Raw genomic sequence first — 25580 nt, 5'->3', positions numbered from 1 at the left:
ACAAGCAGACAGACAGACAGACAGACAAACAAACATACATACATACATACAGACAGACAGATTGTTTTATTGATTTAAACTTTAGATACAACAAGCAAACCTTCAAAAGTATACAAATCCACCGCAAGTCCATTACTCTGTTCATCAATTCAGACCTAATGAATTAAAAACTGAATATCCCTATCTCTTAATTTGTCTATATCTACTTGATCATGTTAAAGGCGAGAGATCTCTTGTAAGATCACTTTGCTGTTACATATCTCGTCTGGCGTGTTTGCTGAGGCTGGGTTTGGAGATACTGGCTGTAATAATCGCCCAGACATTGCTGTCTTTGATGTGGGCTCAGGCACCAGTGTAAAACTTGATGTAGCTTTGCTCATCCTTGGGCAACAGACACATTGTCCCAAGCTTCTAAGAAGGAGGGAGCAGCTGCTGCAAACAGGGAGAACAGGAAGTTAATTAACCAAAGATGGTCAAGTCACTCTCCCTGGTGCGTCTTCCTTGACACTTGTTCCACTTGTGTTTGAGCATTTTGGCCATTGGGAAGAACGAGCCACCAGATACCTACAGGAATTATCAACCAGGTTGACGGATGATGATGAGAATAAGAATGCTAAAGAATTCATGTGTTACTGGAGAAAACGATTCTCAACAGCGGTACAACGTTGCAATGCTAAGACTATTGCAAGGAAACTATCACGCCTTTATCTATGAGTTCTAGCAATGTAAAGAACTATCATACTCAGTTTTGCATACATTAGTTTGCGAAATGTATTGACCCTATTGGGTCTCTGGAACGTTTTAAATAGTTTTGGTTGTAAAGCATTCATTTATGAAAATATATGAAAAAGACAGACAAACAGACTGACAGACAGACAGACAGGCACACAGCCAGTCCGCATAAACAAAAACCAGACAAACAGATAAACAACAGACAGCCAAGGATGCAGACAAACGTGTATTTGTGCAGAAATCCCAGAACTACAACATGCACATAAGTGGCTGCCAACAATTGACCAAACTACATTGAAATCTATTAATATACTGCCTTGCTGACATTTAATAACATCTATTACAAGCATAAAACACAACTCCAGTACATCCACTTTCTGCCTGTTTCACTTCATTTTGATTTATCATCAAACAATAATAATTAACTCTATTCATACAATAAAAAACAAGTCCAGCGCTAGCCATACCAGCAAACCTCATCTACGATGATCCAAACTCATCCATCCACTCCTTGTATTTCTTAAGATCTTCAGCAGACACAGATCGAGAAACCTTTGCCAGCGCTTCTTCCAGATCTTGTTTGCTAACTGGCAGCTCCAGTTCCTCCTTTGGAATACCGCGAATCTCTTCGGGTGACAAACCGGCAATTCGTTTCCTCATAGCCATCATGGATGCATCCCTGCAGTAACATGTGTATTAGTTGATGTATGTCAGTGACAGTTGCTTGGCAGATAAGATCAAACGTGTGCATGGGTAGAAAGACTAGAACTAATACCATACAACCAGTTAGTTCTGCGATCATGATATTTCTGCTAATTCTGTGAAGAAATACAGGAGTGCGCAATTAAAATTTACAGATATTAAGGCCTATCCTCAGAGTCCCAGGCAGTCAGTGTTCCAACAAATGTGCAGCTCTTAGACACTTGTTGCACGTGTAAGGCTGTGTGCGTGAAGGTCACTTTGGGATAAGCGTACATCGCTATATCACAACCCTTCCTACACCAACGAGCCAAAATTGGTCAATACGCAGCTGAACAAAGAAACAAGTCAGCCGTCCTCAAGTTCCTGCTCACATTCAAATCAGTAAAAGCACTGTTCACCAATTCAAGCAACAGTATCTGAGCGAGGTAGCTATGAACACAAAAATTTAAGTCGCAGTAATTAAAATTTCTGTCTAAATTCTCAAATCAAAGTACTTTAAGACTGCAAAAATAACCAGTTATACAGTACACCAGAATTAATCACCACTTTAGTTTCCTTGTCAAAGCTTTAGAAACTGTTTACATCACTACCAGCAATTGTTAACCCTAATGTTTTGACGAGAGCAACTTTAGAGCTCCGTTTAGTCCAGCAAGTAAGGAGGCATCGTTAAAAATGCAATGGTAAGCAAGAATACCATAGGATTGGTATGTTTGCTAGGTTACTTTTTTTGCAATTTCCCACCTGCATATAATGTGCAATTTTAATTTTTGCAAATGCTAATGAATGAATGCCAGCCATAAGTACAGTAGGATATGTTTGCAAATTTTAGTTTTGCAATTTCTAATAGCGCAAATCGCAAAACGAAAACTAACGCAAAATTCCAATTCTACAGTAGATATTACAGCTTGACAATAGTTTGCATGTCAAGGCAGCTCATTTTATCACAAAAGAAAAGACAGATTTCAAACTAGATCATCGTACTGCAAACTAGAAAGCGGGGACAGTAACAAGATTTTCTGCAAGATCCAGGATAGGCACAAAATGCACATGACTTGTTAATTAAAGGTAGTTAGAAACCAGTATAAGTAAGATCTTACAATGGTCTTTACAATACAACCCTTTTTTGATGGTATCCAAATTGTCCGCCAGACCAAATAATCAAAAGCCCGGATAAATGAAATGATGGTGTGGTGGAATGGTGCTTTTTGGGCGAAACTAAATTTGTCAGGATTATCTAAATGTCTGGATAATCAGGGTTGTACTGTATAGGACGTGCCTTAGATGGGAACTGTCTGAAATAAAAAAGATGTTTGTGTAAAAGACAAGGATAAAAGCAAAGGCTGTAGTGTTTTTCAATTACCATGGCAGCAGCACAATATACGTCACACATTGTAAACACCAATGAAACGAAATTAAATGATTTATCAAAGTCACAATATTCATTTGATTTACACACAGGCAATACAAAAAATTGATTGTGTTATAAAATGAAGTTGCACCGATAAGTCAATTTTACTTATTTTCCAATAACTGATAATCTACGACCAATATAGGCTCATGCCAATAGTCAATCTGATATTTCATTAATTAACATCTGTAATGTTGACAACTATATAAACATCAATTCGTATTAGTGGTATTCATTTGATTAACATTAGGTTTTAGTGCGCTGCCACGAGAGAAAAAACTAACTGCAAACGTTGCAAAAAATACTGTCCTCTCTCAAAGTGTTCCCAAATAGGAGACATCTTCTTTAGTCCACAAACTCATCATGATGTGCACCTCACATGCCAACCACACACTTCTAAGCATGCTATCTGTTTTATTGACTGTAACCAAACCGATTCCGATACATTCTGATACTAGCTATATCAGCCAATATCCAATAACTGATCTGATTATCAGTGCAACCATATTATAAATAATAAAGGGCATATATCACCTCATTTACATGAGCACACAGAAAGCTGACCCACGTCAAAAACAAGCCAGCCAACGTCTACTCGGCACATTAAGAAGTGAATTGCACAATGTGCACAAGCTACATGAGATGCATTCCACTCAAGCTAAAATGCACAAAACCTAGTACATGACTGTTTCCTTACCTTTTACAACAGTGAAAAAGAAAAAGTGTTGACACATTTAAAAAAACTCATACCGTATTACTGTGCGTAAAAGAGCATGCACCTATATGTGAAATCAGGCTATTTCAACAACTGAAATTTGTCTGATTGAGTGTTGGATTGACTAGAATTATGTTCAGACTATCACACTAAGTAGCTCTTTGTCTCAAATACTGTCATAATCGCTAAGTGTTCATGTCTTCGTCAGTAACGTCGCAAGTCCCTGTTGTCATTATTATCATTGATGCCACTGGAACTGCACTCTTTTCCAGTCAAAAACCCTTCTCTAGAAGGTGACATAATTGAAAGTGTACGTAACAAAAAGTTTCTTCTTGTTGAGTGCAATTGACGATACCACACCCTAAAAAGATTTGCTATAACATCTGTCTCTAAATTTCCAACACTCAATCTACCCAGTCTGCTACTTAGAGATATAGCCGGCCGATAAACCTCATAAACCAGCGTATGTGCTGTAGTACCCCGAGGTATAGGCGCACTGGTTTATAACGATCACACATAGGCACAGTGCACTTTTATGCGTGGTAATACAGTACTGTATGCTTGCTTGATGCAGATTGCTTCACACCTTTTTGCAATCATGAGCATGTTCAGCCTTCAGTAAAGCACGTATAATGGACACAAAGCTGGACCAAGCAAGAGCGTGCTGGCTAGACAAGAATTGCTGATCCAGGCCAGCAGAGCTTAGCACAGCTCGAGTTTACACAATATTTTGAAACTGAGCTGACTCAGGTACAAGTGCTTGTGTATAAATGGGGTTAACTTTCATAAAAAGAACACCAAATCGAAAACCTTAATCATAACAGCTCTTTATTTCAGAATCTCATTTACCTGCACACACTTGTAATATCAGCACCACTATAGCCATCCATCTTCTTAGCAATTTCCGACAAATTGACATCATCTGCAAGCTTCAAACTACTTAAATTGATTCTCAACAACTGCTCTCTGCCTTCCTCTACGTGCACAACATGTCACCATCCAATGACAAACCAAAGCTACAGTACCAATGTCCATACCCAGTGGCAATGGAATGTAGATCCGTTTCTCTAGACGTCTCCGTAATGCTTCATCAATGTCCCAAGGGAAGTTAGTAGCAGCCAGAACCATCACAATCTTTCCTGCTTCTTCTGGATTAGATGCACCATCAACACCTATGATAAACAATAATATATAATGTTTATCAAACATTCAAGACCAAATTAAGTTTATTCTTACCATCCATTTGAATTAGTAGTTCACTCTTGACACGACGGCTTGTCTCGTGTTCTCCTTCTGTGCCCCGTTTACCTCCAATAGAGTCAACTTCGTCAATAAATATAGTGCTAGGTGCATAGAACCTTGCCTATACAAAATTCCAAATGAATGTCGACGTGTAATGTGCTACATAAATAACATTGAGACAAGAGCATGAAATCCCTGTGAGTGAATTACCAATGTCAATCACTACTCACAGCATGTGTTAAAAATATGATAATTAGGCCGCAGCATACAGGCTAGCAACACATTGTAACAAGGTCTTCAGCCAGGCAAATCTGTAGTCCATGGGTGCATTCGATTTGCAGTTCTAGAACTGCCGGAACTACTAGCACTCGCATTCGATTTAGTTCTGGAACTGTTCGAACTGACTCCAACAGTTCCATCCAAGAAGCTGGAACAACTGGAACTGACAGCATGCTCTTTGGTCTGGAAGCTTGAGGCTAGGACTGACACGCCTCTGTTCTGAGCCGGAAAAGTGATGGCACACCAGTTGCAGACAGCAATACTGATAGTGCGTGCGCTCTATCGCTTCATTTGAAGAAGATTGGCATCCATCACAAGGTCAATAAGAGGTGCTGTTAGCTGAAGTCGCTCTGGTAGTCGATGGATCGGTAGCTGATGAAGCCATAGGAGATGTTGACATTGTTTCGGTTAGCAGTTCCAGTTCACCAAGCAGATTTTTGTTCGATGAAATTCTTTTGTCATTTCCAACAGTTCCGACATGCCCTCATTATCAGTTCTAGCACTGCAAATCGAATGCGCCCCTGGTAAGACAGTAATAGTGGTTCTACTCAGACTAAGCAGTCTTACAAAGAGTACTGTAAATTCACACAACCGTCCTCTACCACTAAAGATCCACCAGTTCTGGTCATGGTCCCTTGAGGAAAATAATAGTGAAAAAGAGATGTATGTGCAGTTAGTAGAGCTGTGTTCTTGCTGGAGCCAGCAATGCCTCCAACTTGTCTAGTGTGGATGTAACTGGCAAAATCTGGTAATTTTTTTCTTCAGCCAGCACAATGCCTTAGGATTACATATTTCAAAGCAATGTAGAGTAGCACAAGCACGTTATCAAACACAACTACTCTGTACATACTGTGTCCAGCTTAGCATTTGGCTTGTGCACACGTGCATTATATCACAGTTGGAATGCTATGCTACCAAAGACACAGATCCTTGGACGTATTCCAAATTCCACAAAGATGATCTTTTGCCTATAGTTATCAGGTCCTTGCTGAGCAACCCTAACCACGCGACCAAGCCTTTTGCATGTGTTTTATCCGAGTAGACGTACACAATGCTTACATATACATCAAGCAGATAGCAAGGGTCAAAATTAACAGGCGCAAGTCACAATGTACGCCCGTAAGAAAGTTGATTGCGCTCATAGTTGGGCAGATTCTACCGTGTATAGGCGCAAAACATTACGCCTAACTGTAAATCAAGAAGAATATTAACTTGCTTGTGAAGGACAGTCTCCCAATGTTGACTTCTTGTAATGCTTTGAATGTTTGATTTACAACAAAGCATCTACAATAATATACTCGTACTACCCTTTATACTTAGTGTACGAGCGCTATGCACAAAACGCACGCAAATAATAGTTGATCCCCAGACCTGCGTGTGCAGCTGCCTGTTGGTGCATGAAAGGCTCGGTGTGCACTACTACAGTAAAAGCAGATGCTGATTATTTCTGGACAGTGCAGTATTTGCTTGGCTTCTTCTATTAAAGTTACGAGAGTAAGTATTGTTGTTCTAATCACGCTTGAGATTACCTTGGACAACCTCTTCTCTCTAGGATTGAACATTCCAATGGCAGAGACACACAACAGTCCCCAGATTGATCACTTTGCGTTATATCTATGTCATCAAGACTGCCTGTTGCATTAATAGCTGTGGTGAGTTACGGCGACGGCAACTGTTTTTTCGATTCGCAAGTATTTTGGCCTATGGCGCAGAAGACAGCCATTCCAGGCTTTGAATGACTGTCATGGAAGAATTAAATGTGCATGCAGGTACACTGTACTAAGCTGACATGTTTATGCAAAGAGCCAAATCTTCAGCGCTAAAGACCAACAGGCAGATGGTGTTAGCTAGACATTGCTGCATCAAACCCTAGACAATCAGAAATTGATCACAAAACAGCAATATGTAGGATGCATATATCACAGCAATAAAAAAATCAAGCTATTGTAGGTAGAAAACACAAGGTCTGGAGTGTACTTTGTTGGAGTTCCTGTGCTAGCGTCTGTACTAGGTTATCCTGTTTGGTCAGTATATCCAACCAAATTATGTGTGACTACTCGAAACTTTATTAACACCATCTACCAACCTTGGAATAGTTTTTAATTAATAGTGACACAATTCATATTAAAGGTGCCCACTCACGATTCACCACGCACGCACAGACATACCCACGCAAACTTGAAATCATGCCTCTAAGCACACATTTATCCATTTACCAGTTTGAGGTAACATGCTGTTGAACGACAAAGCAATTTCTCAATCTTTTCCTTGTTACACATGACCCAAAAATGGGTGGAGCACAGAGTGCGCACTAAGCGTGATGGCATCTGGACAGACATCTACCATATGAAGTTGTAGACTAGCTTATCAGTGTACCAACGCATACACCTGACTTGCAGTTATTGAATTTGTGTAGAAGAAACATTGCTACTGGCGCATCATCTGTCGCTACAGGTATAGGCTATTCCTCAATTCTAGCGAGCTCTTGTAGCTACACCATGTAAAGATAAATGTACGATCTGCATTGCCGGCGACGTCCAGCACCTGTCTATGACTTCTTTTATGCTCAGATCATCTGCGTTCCACCCATTTCCGCGTCACGTGCAACTAGAAAACACCCGAGAAAGCACTTTGTCGTTGAGCAGCAAGCTATCTCAAGATGGTAAATGGTAAATGTGTGGATAAAGAACCTAACACACTTGTCATTAGCTTTCTCAAAATGTCAAGTACGTGTAGTAAAACTGCCGTGGCGGACAAGAATGCGATTCGCCTTTCTCTTTGTACTACAAATAAAGACTGCATGTCATAGAACGTGGTGCACCCTAAGATGTTCTCATGTTCTGCTTTGTTACGAAACAACTTGAAATCAAGGCACGTTCAAGTTTGCATGGGTGTGCCTGGTGAATCGTGAGCGGCCACCTTTAAATAGCTGAGTTACACGAGTAGATGCAGATTACAAGATGATGTTTCCTTTTGCACCAACTCAGAGGGAAGTTGCATCTGTGCACACCATAAAATTACAAGTTACAGGTGCAAGCACTTGTGCCCACGAAAATTCTTAATTTCTAACCCTGAGATAGTGTTAGTTTACTTACATGTGTGAAAATGAATGCGGAAGACATCTCAGGCTGTAATGACTTCGTTCCTTTCCTCTTGGGGCGGGAAGGCTTCAGTAATTAATATTCAGTTTAACCCACAGTTTTGAATCATATTATAAAGGTCCGGGTATCCGGGTATCACAATATGGGATGTGTCTTGCAACTACCATCTTTGCCACGCATTTCTGAAATTCTGTGAGAACCCTGAGTTATAACATCTAAAGAGTTGCATGTTGTAGGGTGACATTGTTAGTTCTAGTATATAGTTGTTTTAGATAGTTTATATTTCGAGTATCAATCGGATCCTAACTTGTAAATTTATGTATGATGATGTCATATCTCAACTACCATTGCCAGATGGGACAACTGAACATGTTTTCGAGAACAAGAGCAGTGTATGTTTCAGTTTAAACCAAAACATAGCGATTTGATCAATTACATATTCTTGGTAAATGGTAAGTGCAGTAGACTTTACAGTCAGACCGCACTATTCTAACCATGTTTGTCCTACTGGTGTTTGTCTGACAAAGGTGAATGTCATATTATCAGTAAACATACATGAAGGAATTGTGTGAAATTTGTAAATTGGTCTTACAATTACCATGGGCAGAAGTGAGTGAGGGTATCACATTATTGTAAGTCAGAATAACAAGGTCTGACCGTAGCCTCATAAGCAAGGCTCTTCCGCAAAGTTGCTGAACTAAACACAAGTGAATCACGCGAGGAGGAGCTTTGCCAGAATTGCTCCAGCAAGAGAAGAGCCTGGTCCCTTTCGATAATGCTATAGTGATGTGAGACCTTTATCCGGTTTCATAGCTTGGATAAGGCTGATGATTAATCACCAGCGCAGTAGTTTGAGGACTGAATTTATTACGTATTGTACGCGGTTAGTAAGTAGCACTCAGACTCTGTGCATTAGAACAAGTCGTGCGTAGCACACAGCACATGCAACTACGAGTCAACTGAACATGATCCACTGCACTGCTGCTTTCCCATGCCAAGCTGTTTCCAGTTCACCGAGAGGAGAGCCAATATCGTACAAAAGAGCTGCTTGCTAAGTCAATAGTACCGTCACACGTTCATTTCAATCAGTGCTCACTAGTACAGCTGTCAGATAGACTGCATTAGCACTGCACGCCATCTAATGTGGACTCAGTTCCCAGAGTAGAGAGGTCAGGTCAACAAGCTTTATGCCACTGCTTTGATGAACCGTTGAGTGAAACACCATTTGCCATTGTGCACACCATTTTCCCATAGACTAGCTGTCAGTGTACTAGACACGCAAGAGTGGTGAGCACTGCCACGTCGGTTTCAAACCTGCAGATGAGTTCAGTAGAAAAGAACGCTGCTGGAGAGGGCAGGTTCACCGGAACAGCCCCAAATAGACTATTCCTGAGTCCATTATTCACCAGCAGTTTGTCCAACAGCTTCATTTATCAAATGCAATTATATTAAGAAGCTCTTTATGCAATCGAATTAGCCTTATGCAAGCTATGAAACTGAATCCGGGTCCCACATCACTATGACGTTTTCAAAGCAACAACGCTCTTCTCATGCTGGAGCAATTCAGCAAAAGCTCCTCCTCCTCCTCCTCCTCCTCCTCCTCCTCCTCCTCCTCATCATCATCATCATCATCATCATCATCATCATCATCACATGATTCACATGTGTTTAGTTCAGCAACTTCACAGAAGAGCCAGGCTTGCGAGGCTAGTCTGACTGTATGAAACAAGACTTCTCGGTGAATGCCAAATAAAACAACAGATGTAACCCAAAAGTCTCTCACACACATGCACACACACACATGCGCGCACACACACACACACACACACACACACACACACACACACACACACACACACACACACACACAAACACACACCAAGAAATAATTTTATCGGGGTTTGCATTGCAGTTTGCAAGCCAAGATTCTTCATCTGCGATTCACTTTCCCTTAAGTACAGCATGTGCACTTGTGTATGCACCATGCCATTCTCTATGCTTGGGCTCACACTTGAACTTCATGCCCACATTCCCCACTCCCTTGGAGTCTGGCTATGTCTTACTTAAGTTAGTACCCGAATCCCTGTTGTTGTGATCTGACTGGCTGCATGCATGACAACATGATATGCATGACAGCTTGCTTGACATGGATAACATCACATATGACCATACATGTGGACAAAGACACACACTCTGATGATCTGCCATTCCTATGTTCCTTGGAAGTGTTTTCATGGTGAAGCTGTCCATGCTGCTGATGCTGATGACTTTGAATACTATTAACATGAAATTCAGAAAAATTTTCTCAATCATGGTGGGTGGACCCACGGACTACAATTTTTTAGTTGTTTTTGCAGAGGTTGTTTCAGTGGCAGCACTTAGAGCTGCAGTTATACTAAAGCTTCTCGTAAGATTGCTCATCAACATATCAAAAATGTAAAGTAAATTATTCCCTGCACGTACTCACACACATGCACTCACCACACACACACACACACACACACACACACACACACACACACACACACACACACACACACACACACACACTAAAATTTCCATGTGTATATTAGCCTCGAACTTCCAGACCAGAGAGAGAGAAATTCTAGTCTAGACCAGAACGGTACTAAAATGATTTCGAAATAGCCTTCTAAGCCAATCAGTGTCTTAGAACCAAAATGTCGGTTGTAAATTCTGATTGGTTTTAGCAATAATTGGTTATGCTAAGTGTACTAATGCTGATGACGCGCGTGAGAAATACTCGGCGGCGGCTAAGTGCACGCCAGAGCATGACTCTGGTGCACGCACACATCTTAGTTTTAGTTTCAGCTTCAGTTCTTCAATCTTTTCAAGCTTGCAGTGACAGGACATGCACAGCAGCATTGCTAGACCATCACCTTGACAACTGGTCAAGCGGTAGTCTCGCTAGTCAAGCGATTAGACTAGCTAGTGGTCTGCCAAAGAATCAAAAAATCGTCGTTTCATGCCGTCCACCAAGATATCGCCGTAAACACAGCAGACGTCTCTTCTCCGTTCGTGAGATGTCATGACATTTACAAACGATATGTTGATCTAGGTAAAACGATCCTATGCTGTTAGACTACCATTTAGCATTGCTTTTGACAAGTACTCCGAAATCATTTTTGTATTGTTATGGTCCAAACTAGAGTTCTTGTGCTTCGCGCCCTCTCTAGTCTTGAAGTTCGAGGCTATGTGTGTACCTGTGCACATTATAATGTATACATAACAAATGTCTTACCATCTGAAATAAGAGTCGTATAAGCTTCTCCGATTCTCCTCTCCATTTTGATGTAAGAGTGGCTACTGACACATTGAAGAATGTCGTTTGGCACTCAGTGGCTACAGCCTTGGCTAACAGTGTCTTGCCAGTGCCAGGAGGTCCAACCATAAGCACACCCTAAGTATCACAACATTTACTACTCATGTACTACTTGTGGTAAACAGACCTTATAATAATTCTGCAATATCTACTGGGTATATATAAAGGAAAGCTGTGTGTGTGTGTGTGTGTGTGTGTGTGTGTGTGTGTGTGTGTGTGTGTGTGTGTGTGTACGTGTGTGCACTAGCATATCTCCAAAACGGCTAGTCACAATGCCCACCAAATTTTGCTATCGCACACCGAATCAATCGAACTCAACAGTGAAGATGTCATTGTATTCCAGAGATACCTTGTGACAATGCAATTTCTTGCCGATCAAACCACCTGTACTTGTTCGTGAATGTCTCTCAATGATGCATTGAATCTCCACCAAATTTAAACTGCTCATTCCTCATCTCAGACGGTATGCACAAAACGGGTTGTTTACTACCGGTGACATCGATAAGAGCAAGATACAAATATATCTGCAAGGCACGACTTAGTCACATATATGGGGAACAAATTATCCGAGATTTTGTGTTGTTTCGTCAGAGTTGTGGAAATTTAATTAACTTAATTAATTTGCCCGGGCAAAAACAGGCTAATCAGCTAGTCAGATATAACATCATGAAAGTGTTATTGCTTGTACAATAACTTTACAAGTTGCATCATATTTCTAGCATTGCAGAATAGAGACTGAGTATTAAAGTCTATATGAGCTTACTTTCCAAGGTCGTCTAATCCCCGTAAAGAATTCTGGCATCAACAATGGCAACACAACAGCTTCTTGAAGCAGTTTCTTAGCCTCAGGCACTCCAGCAATATCATCCCTAAAATGACATCACGGGCATTATTATGCAAGCAAGTTTTCTCAATAGATCGCAATAGATTTCTGACTGCTTACCAATGTACGTTCAAGTTTCGCATCAACATGTCTCTTTCAATGGCCTCTATTAAGTCTCGGTCATAACCACTTGAATCAAACTTCTTTTCGATTGGTTTGTTATCATGAGACACAGTCTCTTTCTCCTAAATGGGAACATTTTTCTATGATGTTTGCACAGTAATTTTTGCTCTACCAGCATGTCACCTGTAGTGCATGGTCACTGAGCATGCTTCTCATCAAGCCATACATGTCTAAGTGTGGTGTGGAATGATGTATAGTGTCTGTGTGTGTTAGTGTGTGTGTGTGACCAGTTTTGATATATGAATGTGAGACTTGGTCCGTTACACAAGCAAACTTGCAACGCTTAAATACATTTCACATGCGGTGCATTCAATTGATTCTTGGTGTCTCAAGATGGAATAAAATCAAGAATTCAGACAAGTTAGAATGAGCTTGTGAAGACTCTATCACTATGACAATAAAGAGACAATGATTGCAATGGCTGGGCCATCTGCTGCGCATGAATGACAATCGTCTCAAAAACAACTACTTCACAGCAGACTTAGTAATGCAACAAGACCAACACATGGGTCTAAACAGAGATGGATAGATGTTGTCAAGAGACCTCAGGTCATTATGTATCAGTCTTTGTGATGCTGATGATCGTGCTGCTTGGAGAAGCGCTATTACGCTGCACTGCCAAAACCCATAGTAGGTATGGTGGAATCAAGGTCAAGGTGTGTGTGTGTGTGTGTGTGTGTGTGTGTGTGTGTGTGTGTGTGTGTGTGTGTGTGTGTGAGGTGTGTGTATGTGTGTACGTGCAAGTGCAAGCAGTCAAGCAAGCAAGTGTGAATGCACACACGTGTGCAGTATTTGCTGTGCATGTGTGCGTCCATCCGTCCATCTGTATGTATGTTTATCTGTAATTTTATTTGTTTGTCCATTAAAATCTAGCCATATCATACAGCAGACTTTGGTTGCTCTTTCATGTCCGACTTGGCTGATTGTTTAACTCCACCAGGAGGTGCTCTTTTCCCTGCACCAGCCGCAGGTACACCAGCTTTCTTCACAAATTGAGGTCCTTGCTTCCCTCCAACTGGGTGTCGAACAGGCGGTCCACCCTTGCGACCATAAGATGGCGAGTCTTCAAAACGAGCAGGTCGTCGAACTGGTGCTCTGGAAGGTCTAAAAGTAGAGTATGAGCAAAAAATCAATCAAAATCAAATTTACAGAATGGACATGCAGCACACAAATCAGTGTTCTCCGCAGGGATACTACAGCGGTGTGGTCGAACTGCTTTGGCCTCCAGCCCCGCCTACCCGCACCTCTTTCACTAAGACCACACCCCTTGCAATGTACACCGCACCACTCTGAGTTTGGACTTAACATCTAAAAATTCCCCTAGTACAGTATAGCAACTAACAAGCAAACAGTAGTAGGCACTGCTGCTACAGACAGCAATAAACAAAGTTAAACCAACCTCTTTACATTAATTAAAAGGCAGGCACAGATCCAGAGCCTCAAGATGGGGATGCACAATAAACATCAATAAAATAGAAATAAAAAACATAAAAATTATCCTACATAACCTCGGTAGTTATGAAACGGTACTATGCACTAACCTGCCAATTAGCCATCCGAGTCTAGTATACAATTAAATTCGGGAATGTTTTCTAACAAAATCACAGATGAATTGATCGTATAGTAAAATTTTTATGTCCTAGTGAAAGTGTAGCAGAGCGAGACCGTTACGTTTTTTCCGTACGTTCCATTGTCAAAAGCAGGTAAGTTTTAAGTTGTCGTAGTCCACTCATGCTCCACTCACAACTACTGGTTACTGTTTGTGTGCATGCAAGTACAGCAATTCTCAAAGTGTATATTTACAATAGGAAAATCTTGTTTTTCTGTGCAGGATGCTACAGCTTCATGCAAATCTGAGGGCAAGTTTTTCTATTTCAAAAGCCTGCCATTGAACGTTCCAACATACCAGCTCCTCGTCCAAAAGTCGCAGGACTAGAAGCAGATCCTCCTGAAGGGAAGGGGCTGGATACACAAGACCACTGTAGTAGTAAAACACTCCAAGCACTCCCACTTGTCGTTTTCAAAAGGATCTGTACACATAGCTAGAGAGACAAGGCTTAGTCCAAGCACTGACTTTTTCTGCGTTTCGTAAAATCTTTTTTCGCTGCACAATTGCACAAACGAAAGTAATCATAAGGTCCCAACAACATTGAGTGTAGCTAAACACCTACTCTAGACTTGACCAAGGAAGTGATCCAAAAACAGAACAACAATATTTCTTCTATAGTACTCTTCTATTGTCTCTATTAGAACATTTACGTGGTTCCTTTGCGTACAGGATGGCACACAGTCACCTACCGTAGACAACTTCATGAACCTTTTCAGCTGCATATTTGAATCATTGGTCAATGTGTTCCAACATGTTTATCCCTGAAATGCTGCAGCCCGTGGAAAGTCCTATCTAAGTCTCTATATAATTCTCTAGAATATTTTTAATAAAATTTCTATAGAAATTTCTCAAGACATGCCCACTGGGTTGGGGTGCACATGCACCAGATGCACCATCCCTGGATCCTCGCCTGAAAGGCAGCTGTCATAAAATACTACAAACCACTCATTACATGTGAGGGTGGGATTATGCATAGGCCAATTAATAGCAGAGAACCTCATGTGAAGGAACTACTAAAATCACTTCTAGCCTTCAAATACGTAGATTAAACACATCCTATATTTTCCTTCACTATTAGTGTGACTAAGATCTTCTCCCTCAGAAATTGAAACCCAAACAAACTCCAAAGTATCATTAGAATTAATACTTTAGGTTTTAACCCTTCATCCTGGCACTAGCATGTCACGCCTATCTATCACCTTTGCAGGCCTAGCAACGAGTATCTACAGTAAATATCTAGTGTGTGCAACAAAGTAGCCATGCCTATTTACATATTTATTAGCCCACCACCAAGCAAAAATTCTGGAGAGAACCCTATATATAAACACAGACACAAAAAACAATTAAATGCAAAGAAACACAGAGACAGACATAGAAACACTAGGAAAACAGTCATCATGCATGTAGGCTCCATTGGCATGAGTGTTAATGATAATTTACACAACATATGAATATTGACAGACAGAAAAATAAACAGACAGACAGACAGACTGACAGACAGTTATAAACATTTAGACTGGAAGCATTGGAAGCACAGATCCCTTCTGTCTACTAGTAGTCTAGTCTAGTGTGTGTGTGTGTGTGTGTGTGTGTGTGTGTGTGTGTGTGTGTGTGTGTGTGTGTGTGTGTGTGTGTGTGTGTTTAGAGAATATCTAGTGTGCAGTGCAGTTTTTGTCAGTCTTCGTGTATGTAATAGACGTAATGAACACATTGATTAGCTATTACTATGGTGCTATAGTTCATTTATGAAAGTATATGACGGACAAACAGTCAGTCACTCAGTCAGACAGTGTAGAAATGACTCTGTAGTAATAGTTAGAAATATCAGATGGCGGTTCATTAGGGTTTTTCTTCTATGACTACCTGACCATGGTCATTTATCTATCTATCTTGGACTCTTAGTGGTATAGCCTTTCTGTATTGACGTTTACATAAATGTTCTTTGACAGACAGACAGTCACTCATATACTGAGCTGACATTCTATGTAGTTTGCCGTTTTGTTTACTAGATGTACTACGATTAACGTATAAAACAAATGGATTTTGACAGACAGACAGACGACGGACAGACCGACAGACAGACCTTAGGTTGCTGGACAATATTTAGCCTGTACTAGCAGTTGCAATATGCAAATACATGTATATGTATTGACACAGTCGCAGACAGACAGACAGACAAACAGACAGACAGACAAAGAGACAGAGATCTTCCATTGACGTTAGGTAGTAGCTGCAGATTGTCATAGTTCTCATTTATGGAAAGACAGGCATACAGACAAATACAAACATCATCTGTTTCTTAGATTGTTCAATTGGTGTTGGTGGCGGCCACACATCAGGATCTCGACTCAACTCTTCTTGTTCACCATGATTACTCTTCTTGTCTACTCTATGGGGATAACTCAAAGAATCAACCGGGCCTTTGAAGCTATTTAAAATTGACTGAATCTCCTTGACTTGGTCGAATTCTTGACCAAGCTGTTCCCGCACCTGAATAAACAAACGATCTACAGTCGCTCCTGACTAGAAACTAATTATTCCTTTAATCACTAGCGATATTGCCTGCTTACTTTCTGCCAGCGTTGTTTCTGGCTCGTGTCTCTAAGATGAGATGTGTACTGAGTGATTTGTTGGACTACAGACTGGTAGTAAATTTGCGCCGTTTCGTATTCACCAAGCAAAGCATAATCACGACCCATGCGTGTGTTCTCGCATATTTCCTCTAGCTGACTAGAAGAGGCCGCCATCGAAGTGATTTGATTGACGAATGTCCCGTATAACCTATACCTATACACGCTTGTCAGATCGGAAGTAGGTGTGTCATTGAACCAATCACGTACCTATAGCAGCTGTCCAATCAGCACACGAGTGAACTCTGGCGTGCGCAAAGTTTACCTCGTTGGTTCGTTGTACAGTAACTCTGGGACTTGCGATGGCTCCTACCAGACGGAGCACACCCAAGGCAACAAGACCAAAAGCGCCAAAGAAGCGACCGGCGATGAAGTCTACTCGCAAGAAAGCACCAGCCACCAGTAGTGCACGTGGAAGTTCGAAACGGAATCTCTCCAGTTCAAAAACTGTGACTGTCCGTGTAACTCAGACAACATCGACTACTCACACCCGCAAGGTAGCGCTTCCTCGCCGCTGAAAGAGGTACATGTAGCCCTCGCGGCGACCAACACACCGGCTTTTTTAAAAGCCACAAAACTGATCAGAGAGTGTCAGACTATGCTGAATACATTCACACACTGAGTACAGTAGTGACCTACTACGTTCATGGAGTTGTATGTGTTACCTATGCATGCGGCCGCAGTAGCCTCGACGCCAGACGACGCTACTTCGGCGCGATAATTGATAGTACATGTATGTCTTACCATAACTGGTCATGTCGGAAGTCTGTGATTGACAGCTGTGTTCGTGGCTTACATGCGATTATGTAGGGTTTACATGAATCGGGAACGAAGTTACCACCATGAAGCGAAGATCTTCGCAGTGATTACTGTGGCAACTTCGTTTCTGGTCAGGTGAACTCTAGGTAAAATCGAGCCCGTTACTCCACCAGGTAAGGCGAAGTAGCGTCTAGGCTAGTGACACTGATATTACAGTGTACCCTGAGTAGAGTAGCAGGGGTTGTGTTGAGTTGACATTTTAGTAAAACTGCCAGATGATTCCTCACTAGGAGATTGAGATGTATTTTAGTAGTCAGTGTATGGGTGTGTGCAGACAGTAAGTCCCGGATGTTGTCAAGTTCTGGGCCTTCTGGAAGAGCATGCCCCTCTTCCAACTTCTTCCAGCACAGCGCTGGAATAGGTGTGTGCTCTTACAGCCAGTAGCAGAGTTGGTAGAGTTGGCTCTTCCGACCATAGCGGCAGAGCTGTAGAAGTTGGAAGAGGGCGTGCACTTGGAAGAGGCTGGAAGAGCCCAATTGAACGCGCCCCAGATCTGACTATCCGCTCGGTGCATGCTACAGTAGTTGCCACACATTTTGGGATCTCTACAGTCAACGTACTCTTTGTTCACCACGTAAGAATAGCTCAAAGAATCAAGTGACCCTTGGAGCTACCGCTATTCAAAAGACCGAATCTCATTCACTTGGTTGAATTCTTGACCAAGCTGTTTCACTCTTGAAACAGAAAGAATAATGAGAAACACGCCAATGACGTCCAGTCACTTCTAGCTAAAATTCTAACTTAATTAAATTATTATAATAAATCAGCTCATTATATTTGCTTACTTCTGGCTTGTGTTCTTGTGCCTCTACATCGACTGAGGTGTGTGTGTGTGTGTGTGTGTGTGTGTACGCGCGCGCGCGCACACGCGTGCATTCGTGCAAATACATAATCAATCCACTGACAGACTTGCAAAGTCTGCAGCAAGAGAAACGTGTTTTGATCAATGCTAACTGCATGGCTACACACATACAGCCATCATGCACACAACACCATGGCAGCAGTTGCTACAAGTACAAACAGCAACCTTCTATCTAGAGACACTCCAGCAAACTTCACTACCAACAACAATTTTGCAAGCATCTGTTGACCGTCTTTGAATCAACGAACAAAGATGTAGCCCATGGCATGGAGATTGCGCACCGGCCACAACATTGCACAATATTTCCACACGTGTTGATCCCACGTTTGTCACTTGGTGACACTTGCCCACCAAATCCAATGAAGGAATCCACAGAGTTGCAGTCATACTCATTGTTGCCGACAATTCCAATCCTCACTCTAACATGTGCCCAGCTTCCTTTAATATTGAACCCTTCCTATAATCAATACCCAGATGTCTATATTTTGCTACCTTTTGCAAGGTCACGTGACGCTATTAATTATCAAGTATCTAAAAAGTTAATGGTACCTTGCAACAATTATTCTGTAGAGACGAGCCACTCAGCAAGCTCTGCCATTTGTAACGCCCTATGTTGACCCGTCTTTCCTGCCCATATGCAATAACGCTGTGAAGGGAGTTGCCGGAGTACGGAAAATTTATCCATCTCAATGTGTAGTGACGACGCATGCCCAGACGGACTTCTCGAAATGGCAAAGTCCAGTATCCGGGATATTTTGCCTCTTGATAGTCGAGTCCCCACCGATTGTGGTTGAATGGCTGTTTGCTTGTCCACAGGTAGCTGTCATATTTGAAAGTGTTCTTCCCTCCGTTCATTTTGATAATCAGTGTCCATCCTCCTGCTTGAATGTCACAGTAAGCCTATTCACGCATGTGCAATTCAAATAACACGAAATCCCTAGATAATTGACTGTTTTACTTTGAATGCATTCTGCGTAGAATTGGGCTTGATCCAGAAGACACCATTTTTCGCCAAGCGATTGCCACCGGCAATAGCCTTACAACTGAGTCCCGGATATTGTTGCGAGCCTAGTGGAGATACCGGATTTGGTGGTGGTTTTGGTATCGAACTGGAAACGGGGTGCCACTGCAGTTTACTGCAAAACTCAAGAACTTTTTTGGCATTGGTGTAACGCACAGCTCCTACAATTAGAGAATAATTAATTAGTGTGCGTTTGCCAAAGGACACATTGTGTCGACATGTTTGGAGTATAGACCTTCTGTTTTAGAGCTGCAGGAAATTGTTGCAAGATTCAAAGGACATTGACATTCCTAGAAAAAGATATACTGTAATTTGACAGAATGCGGTTAGTGCCTTAATGCGGGGGGGGGCAGCCTTCCTCTAGCTAGCTAGACAACAAGAATATAAATAGCTAATGCTAAACATTCAGTATGCCAAGAAAACTCATGGTAACACACACACACACACACACACACACACACACACACACACACACACACACACACACACACACACACACTGGAGGTTTATGGATCTAAGTCTAATTTTCAGCTATGAGCCTCACAAAAGTCACGTAACCAGGAAATCATTTCCAGCGCGCGCGCGCGCGCGTGTGTGTGTGTGATACTGCAGTATGTCTGCTTGTGCCTGTGAATGTGTCAACCCCCTCGTGTGGTCCAATCATGAAACAGTATCATTATGTTTGGTGGTGCACACATAACATGGCAACCACAGACAACAAACAAACCGTCAATCAATATCACGGAGCATTTTTACCGGAACCGTCTAGTTTCTAACTTCAATTTTTGGAAATAGACAGCAGAAACCTACCTGTCCTGTCTGCAACTGCTAACGTGAAATCAACCCTTTCTCTGACTTACTGTATACAGTTACATGGGAACTATAAACTAACCAGAAACAGTTATGTCCTGCTAGAAAAAATAATGTCAAAATTCTTAATGCTTCATTCAAGACAAGTCGATCACAGAACTCATAGCAGCTGGGAAAGCGAGGTGAAAACACAGCTTCAGTATTTTAATTAATTAATTAAAGGTCAATTACCAGTGGCCTCTATTGTAATATTATGGATATGTGCTTTCTAAGGTAACTATTCTAATTGAAGCACCCCTCTTACTGAAGAACCATCTGGAGTTGCAATTATTTTTATTAGACTCTAATTAGAGTGCCTTTTGGAAACAAACTTATTTTTTTATAGACACTTAACTAATTAGAATCATTGCAAAACAAGTAATGATAGGTCTTGATTGATTGTCTAAATGGCGCCTCAAGCCTGGTTCACAATATGACGCCCACGCTCACTTCAAAGAAACTGCCTCAATGACGTTGGCAGCATCCTTGATGTTGACGCCGACGTCAACGCTGGCATAGGATTCATTTCTATTATTGATGTCAACGTCGGCGTCAATACTGTGAACCAGGCTTCACTGCTGTATCCTGTAACAGTTTCTAGATGGTAATTGAGGAACATCATATTCTGAAGATTTGCAAAGCACAGGTTAGGGTGCACCTAACATGTTTTCCTAGTGGTTTTAGTACCTTAACATTCTACAATGAGCCGTATGACTCTAATTAACTAAGCACCCTTCTAAGTGAGATGCCTTATGGAGCCATAATTATTTTTATACTCTAATTGGAGAACCATTTATATTGGTAATTATTATTTAGAGGCGCTACAATTAGATTAATTATAGCGAATGTGTAGAATAATATGGTGAATGTGTGAGAGAGATAGAGAATGCAACTTTCACACCCCTAGCTTTTGCAGCAACTGGTGGAATGGGGGAAGAAGCGTCAATTTTTTACAAGAGAATAGCTGAATTACTATCAATCAAAACAAAGAAGACCTACACTGAGACCATAAGAATCATCAAGTGCCGTCTATCGTTCAGTCTGATCCGTTCAGAAATTTTATGTCTCCGAGGTAGCGGGTCAGCAAAGCACAGGCCCTTCCGTGCAGAAGAAATTGACATCATCAGCAGTGAGGTTCACCTCACTGAGTAACTGGTTTATGATAGAGTAGCAAGTTTCTGAGTTTTTTTACAGTTTCTGCAATTGCTGTATTATTGACATGGACAATATTTAAAAATATATCAGAAATATATAATAGAAAAAATAATTAGAATAATTACAGTCCTAAAGCACCTTTGTGTGCACGGGAGCATCCAAATCTATGGACCAGGGCATGTTACAATTAACAACTATACAACTGAAGCTGTGTTTTCACCTCGCTTCTGCAGCTGTTAGATGAACCCTTGAAGAGCTATGATCAACTTGTAGCATTAGAGCCATCCACCAGAAACAACAGTTATGTCCAGTATGGGGTAACATTTGTTCTGATTTTCAGTAGATTTTACAAATAGTGCACCCAGAAAAAATGACGTCAGAAATTTGTAATGCTTCAAGATTGGTAAGTCGATCATAGCTCTTCAAAGGGTACCTAGCAGCTGTGGAAGCGAGGTGAAAAACACAGCTTCAGTTATAAGTATGCTAGATTATAGTTTGTTCAATTACCAGTGATATCCTTGAAGTAATTAATATTGTGCATGCTCATGTTACTAATGCACCTTTGTGTGTAAAGGAGCATCTGAATCTGGAGACTACCACCTGTTACAGTTATTGTTCAGTCTTTCACTCAATTTGCCCTTACTGTTAGGGAAAGGTCAATTCGTCCCAGCATGCAGGAGACAATAATAGTATCTAGAATATTTGTTTAGCTAACGTCCATGTATACATTCCTAGGGTCTAATTGTAGTTTTAGCATTCTAGTATTATATTTTAGTAATTTCTTTGCATGAGGTAACAGGTGTCCACATAAAAGAATTAGGTGTAATGTTCTGCCTTTTATCACATCCACCCAACTTGTCTACTGCGTCATTGAGATGCACCGAGAGTCGAAGCTGTGTTTAATTACACGCAAGTGCTGAGCTGCATGTGCATGTGGACGCTTTGTCGAGCAAACTTTTACAATATTCTAACGGAACGAGGACGGTATAGTGCCATGCACTTCTATGCTTCATGCATGCATGGATAGAATGAGAACGCGAAACTGACCAGCCAACGATAGTTATATTCAACAGACCCATGCAGACATTAAAGCACAGATTGTCTTTTCACCTGGCTGGTGGTCGCTTCCATTGACCAAGTAGTATGTGCAATTACCAGAAGGCAAAAGCTCAACGAATAAAATAGCAGTTGCATGTTTAATACGTCGTCTCTAGACACAGCAACAAATGAGCATATTTTCCAAGCTGGTAGCGGTCTAGAATGCTTCATACCCCCACCGTCATAAACTTGACTACAGACTCGATGTTGCCTTCTCAACTACTCGAAATGTAATGAAACAAGCAATTCACTGCATGCATGACATATATCCACTATATATAAGCATGCCAACATCATGCGTATATTAGATGCATGCTGACATTTATAAAAGCATACAGTTGTAGATTGATTTCCTATACGCATAATAGTGGAAGTTTGCTGAGTCCAGTGCATCTTTGGGCCATTCCACTTTCCAATTACTAGGGGCCGGTCATTTTTATTTAATTGGCCGGGAGAGCGGGCACTTTACAGGATAAATCCTACATGCTACCCATGACCCCTGCTTATCTTAATTTTTTTGTGACCCCAGCCAGGGAAGTCTAGAAAACCATGATCCCACTACTGATCATGAGTCAGACATATGCATATTTGCAGCTGGCATTTTAGTTGGGCATAACTGTACCTACTGCTTGGTCAATGGAAGCGACTACTGACCAGGTGAAGAAGACAATCTGTGCTTGCATGTCGTATCTCTAAACTAAGATGTATCTCAGGCCTGTCAGAGCCTACAGAGCTGCTGTATGGGGCCATAGTCCCAGCACTTTTGAAAAAGTTTAGTTTGACATGGCATTGGTTCACGGTAATTTCCGTTCCTGGCATACATAGCCAATTAATATGTAACCCAGTAGCAATTATACTTGTTTGGTGTGTATCAGCTAGCGTATATATATATATATATATATATATATATATATATATATATAGGCTAGCAATATAAAATTATAAGCAATATAGAAGAAACGTTTTAGAGTCAGTTCGTCAGTGCCAACTTTTGCTCAGGCCGTACATAACTGTGGACCTTTTGCTCAGGCCCTATACAACTGTGGACTCAGTCTCACTCCGTCCAAGATTGCCAGTCCTCAGCAAAATCTACAGATATTGTGCAATGAGATGTACGTATAAAGATACCCGGTAGTTTAGTTGTAATCAAAACTCACCCTGTCACCAATAAAAGATGGTGAATTTTTCTAGAAAACTTTTGTAATTCCAGGGCACACTACATACATGTAATCATCAATCAGTACCCCATCCACTAAATCAAACCCTTTTTAGTAGCCAGAAGAGGAGATGCCATATTGGATTCACTCCATTCACCTGGAACACAAGTGAAGTTATCAATGACCTCATGTGTGATAAAGTCTTATGTTTACTGGTTCATTTAACTGTACAGCTTCAGACACGAAGAAAGCTCTCATGACTTGAAAGTACAGTTGGGTCGTAAGGCCAACAGCGATGCAAGTAGTCATCTCCCATAGTGATTCAAGGATGACGTTAAAGAATATAAGCAAGCGCAACGGCCATAGTCATTTCTTATTCAACACATCATAGCTCTGGCAGGAAGGTCACACAAAACAAGGATAAGCCTCAACCCCACGATAGCTGCAAACTTTATATGTATTTATGGTAGCTGATCACAATTGCTTGATGTAAAACTGGAGAAACCACACATCTGCTAAGTAATTCAGTATAGAAACGTGACAGTACCGCATGCAGTAGAAGTGCACTTCCAGGATCTTTCAAAGTGTGCAATTAAGAACATAAGACTTTATACCTCCAGCAGCTGTCTTGTTTCACTGTAGACTCGACATAAGAGTCACTTCCAACTGGAACTCCAAAGAATTCACCATGCACCAGAAGTAACTACAGGAACTAAGAAAGGGTTTGTGTTCCTTTCCTTGAGTAATGGCAAATATGTGTATATTTCACACTTTTGATAGGGATGCTGCTCGTTTTCGTTCTCTAACTGGTAAAGGTGCGGGTGACTGGATTAGTGCGGTTCCTTCCTCTGCATGCTTTGCAATTGACTCTTGCGTATATCGCTTGGCGTGCAAGCTGAGGTTAGGTTTGCCGGTTTGCTCATCCGAATGGTTAAGATCATGTAAACGTGGAGCTGTCTTGGATGATACTGGATATCATCTTTTGTCTTGTAAATTCGGCAGAGGGCCCATTTGGTGCCATGAATCTATTGCAGAGGTTTGGGCGGATTGTCTCAGGGAGCTTCACTTACCATGCAGAAGGAAACCTAGGCATTGATATTCCAACTCTGAAGATAGCCCTGATATTGTGTCGTTGAATCCATCATCTGGCCTGGGAATTGATCTGAATATCTCGCTGGCACACCCATGGAGTGGTGAGGTCTTCCCACCATCTGCTAAATTGACGGTGCAGCGGCGAAATGCAGAGAGGAGAAGAAGAAATTGAAATATAAGGGTCAGAGGCTTCCAGATGATGAGCAAGTTATCTTGAAGCTGCTTGTACTCGAACATTTCGGTAGATGGGGCGAGGAGGGGTGGGAATTTCTTCAGTCACTTGCTTTGCGTTCACGGGATGGATCTGTTCAGCGCTGGTTGGCACAACACTGCCTAGTTCCTAGACTATTGGAGAAAGAGATTCAGCGTACAATTGCAACAGTGTCAAGGCCGCGTAATCAAGCACAAGATGTCTTTGTCGTGCTGGAAGATTGCTTGACATACTGTTGTTCGTCTTAGTGTAGTTTAGCCTTAGCTTTTGTTTTGTTTTGTTTTGTTCTTGTTGTTTGCAGTAGTGTTATATTTGGAACTGTGACTGTTTCTAGTTTTAGTTGTTTTAAGTCCTGGTATATGTTTGTTAGCTTGTCGTCGCTGTAATGTTCAATCATTTGAAGAATATAATACCTTTGACAGACAGACAGACAGACAGACGGACGGACGGACGGACGGACAGACAGACAGACAGACAGACAGACAGACAGACAGACAGACAGACAGACAGAGACAGACGGATATATTGACGATGTCTTCTTGCTCGGTCCAC

The 25580-nt window shown here is 41.4% G+C and overlaps 2 protein-coding genes across 2 annotated transcripts; both read right to left on the bottom strand.

Annotated features, from left to right (window-relative positions):
- Positions 1-1018: 1018 nt before the first annotated feature.
- On the bottom strand, positions 1019-16897 carry LOC134186819 (katanin p60 ATPase-containing subunit A-like 1). The gene is made up of 10 exons (XM_062654880.1): positions 16705-16897; positions 16422-16624; positions 13410-13629; positions 12463-12587; positions 12283-12388; positions 11439-11597; positions 4794-4920; positions 4595-4729; positions 4407-4533; positions 1019-1411 (listed from the first exon to the last, which is right to left on the bottom strand). The coding sequence occupies exons 1-10, from the start codon at positions 16879-16881 to the stop codon at positions 1213-1215; spliced, it is 1578 nt and encodes a 525-aa protein (XP_062510864.1). The 5' UTR covers positions 16882-16897; the 3' UTR covers positions 1019-1212.
- Positions 16898-18472: 1575 nt separating this feature from the next.
- On the bottom strand, positions 18473-23025 carry LOC134186800 (uncharacterized skeletal organic matrix protein 5-like). Its single transcript, XM_062654855.1, has 5 exons — positions 22581-23025; positions 19702-19756; positions 19404-19627; positions 18995-19345; positions 18473-18902 (listed from the first exon to the last, which is right to left on the bottom strand). Exons 1-5 carry the CDS (start codon positions 22737-22739, stop codon positions 18642-18644), a joined length of 1050 nt encoding a protein of 349 aa, XP_062510839.1. The 5' UTR covers positions 22740-23025; the 3' UTR covers positions 18473-18641.
- Positions 23026-25580: the final 2555 nt, after the last annotated feature.

The sequence above is a fragment of the Corticium candelabrum genome, chromosome 11, assembly GCF_963422355.1.
Source record: "Corticium candelabrum chromosome 11, ooCorCand1.1, whole genome shotgun sequence".
NCBI lineage: Eukaryota > Metazoa > Porifera > Homoscleromorpha > Homosclerophorida > Plakinidae > Corticium > Corticium candelabrum.
Note: the sequence above shows the minus strand (reverse complement) of the source record. Positions and strands in the feature narration are given on the sequence as shown.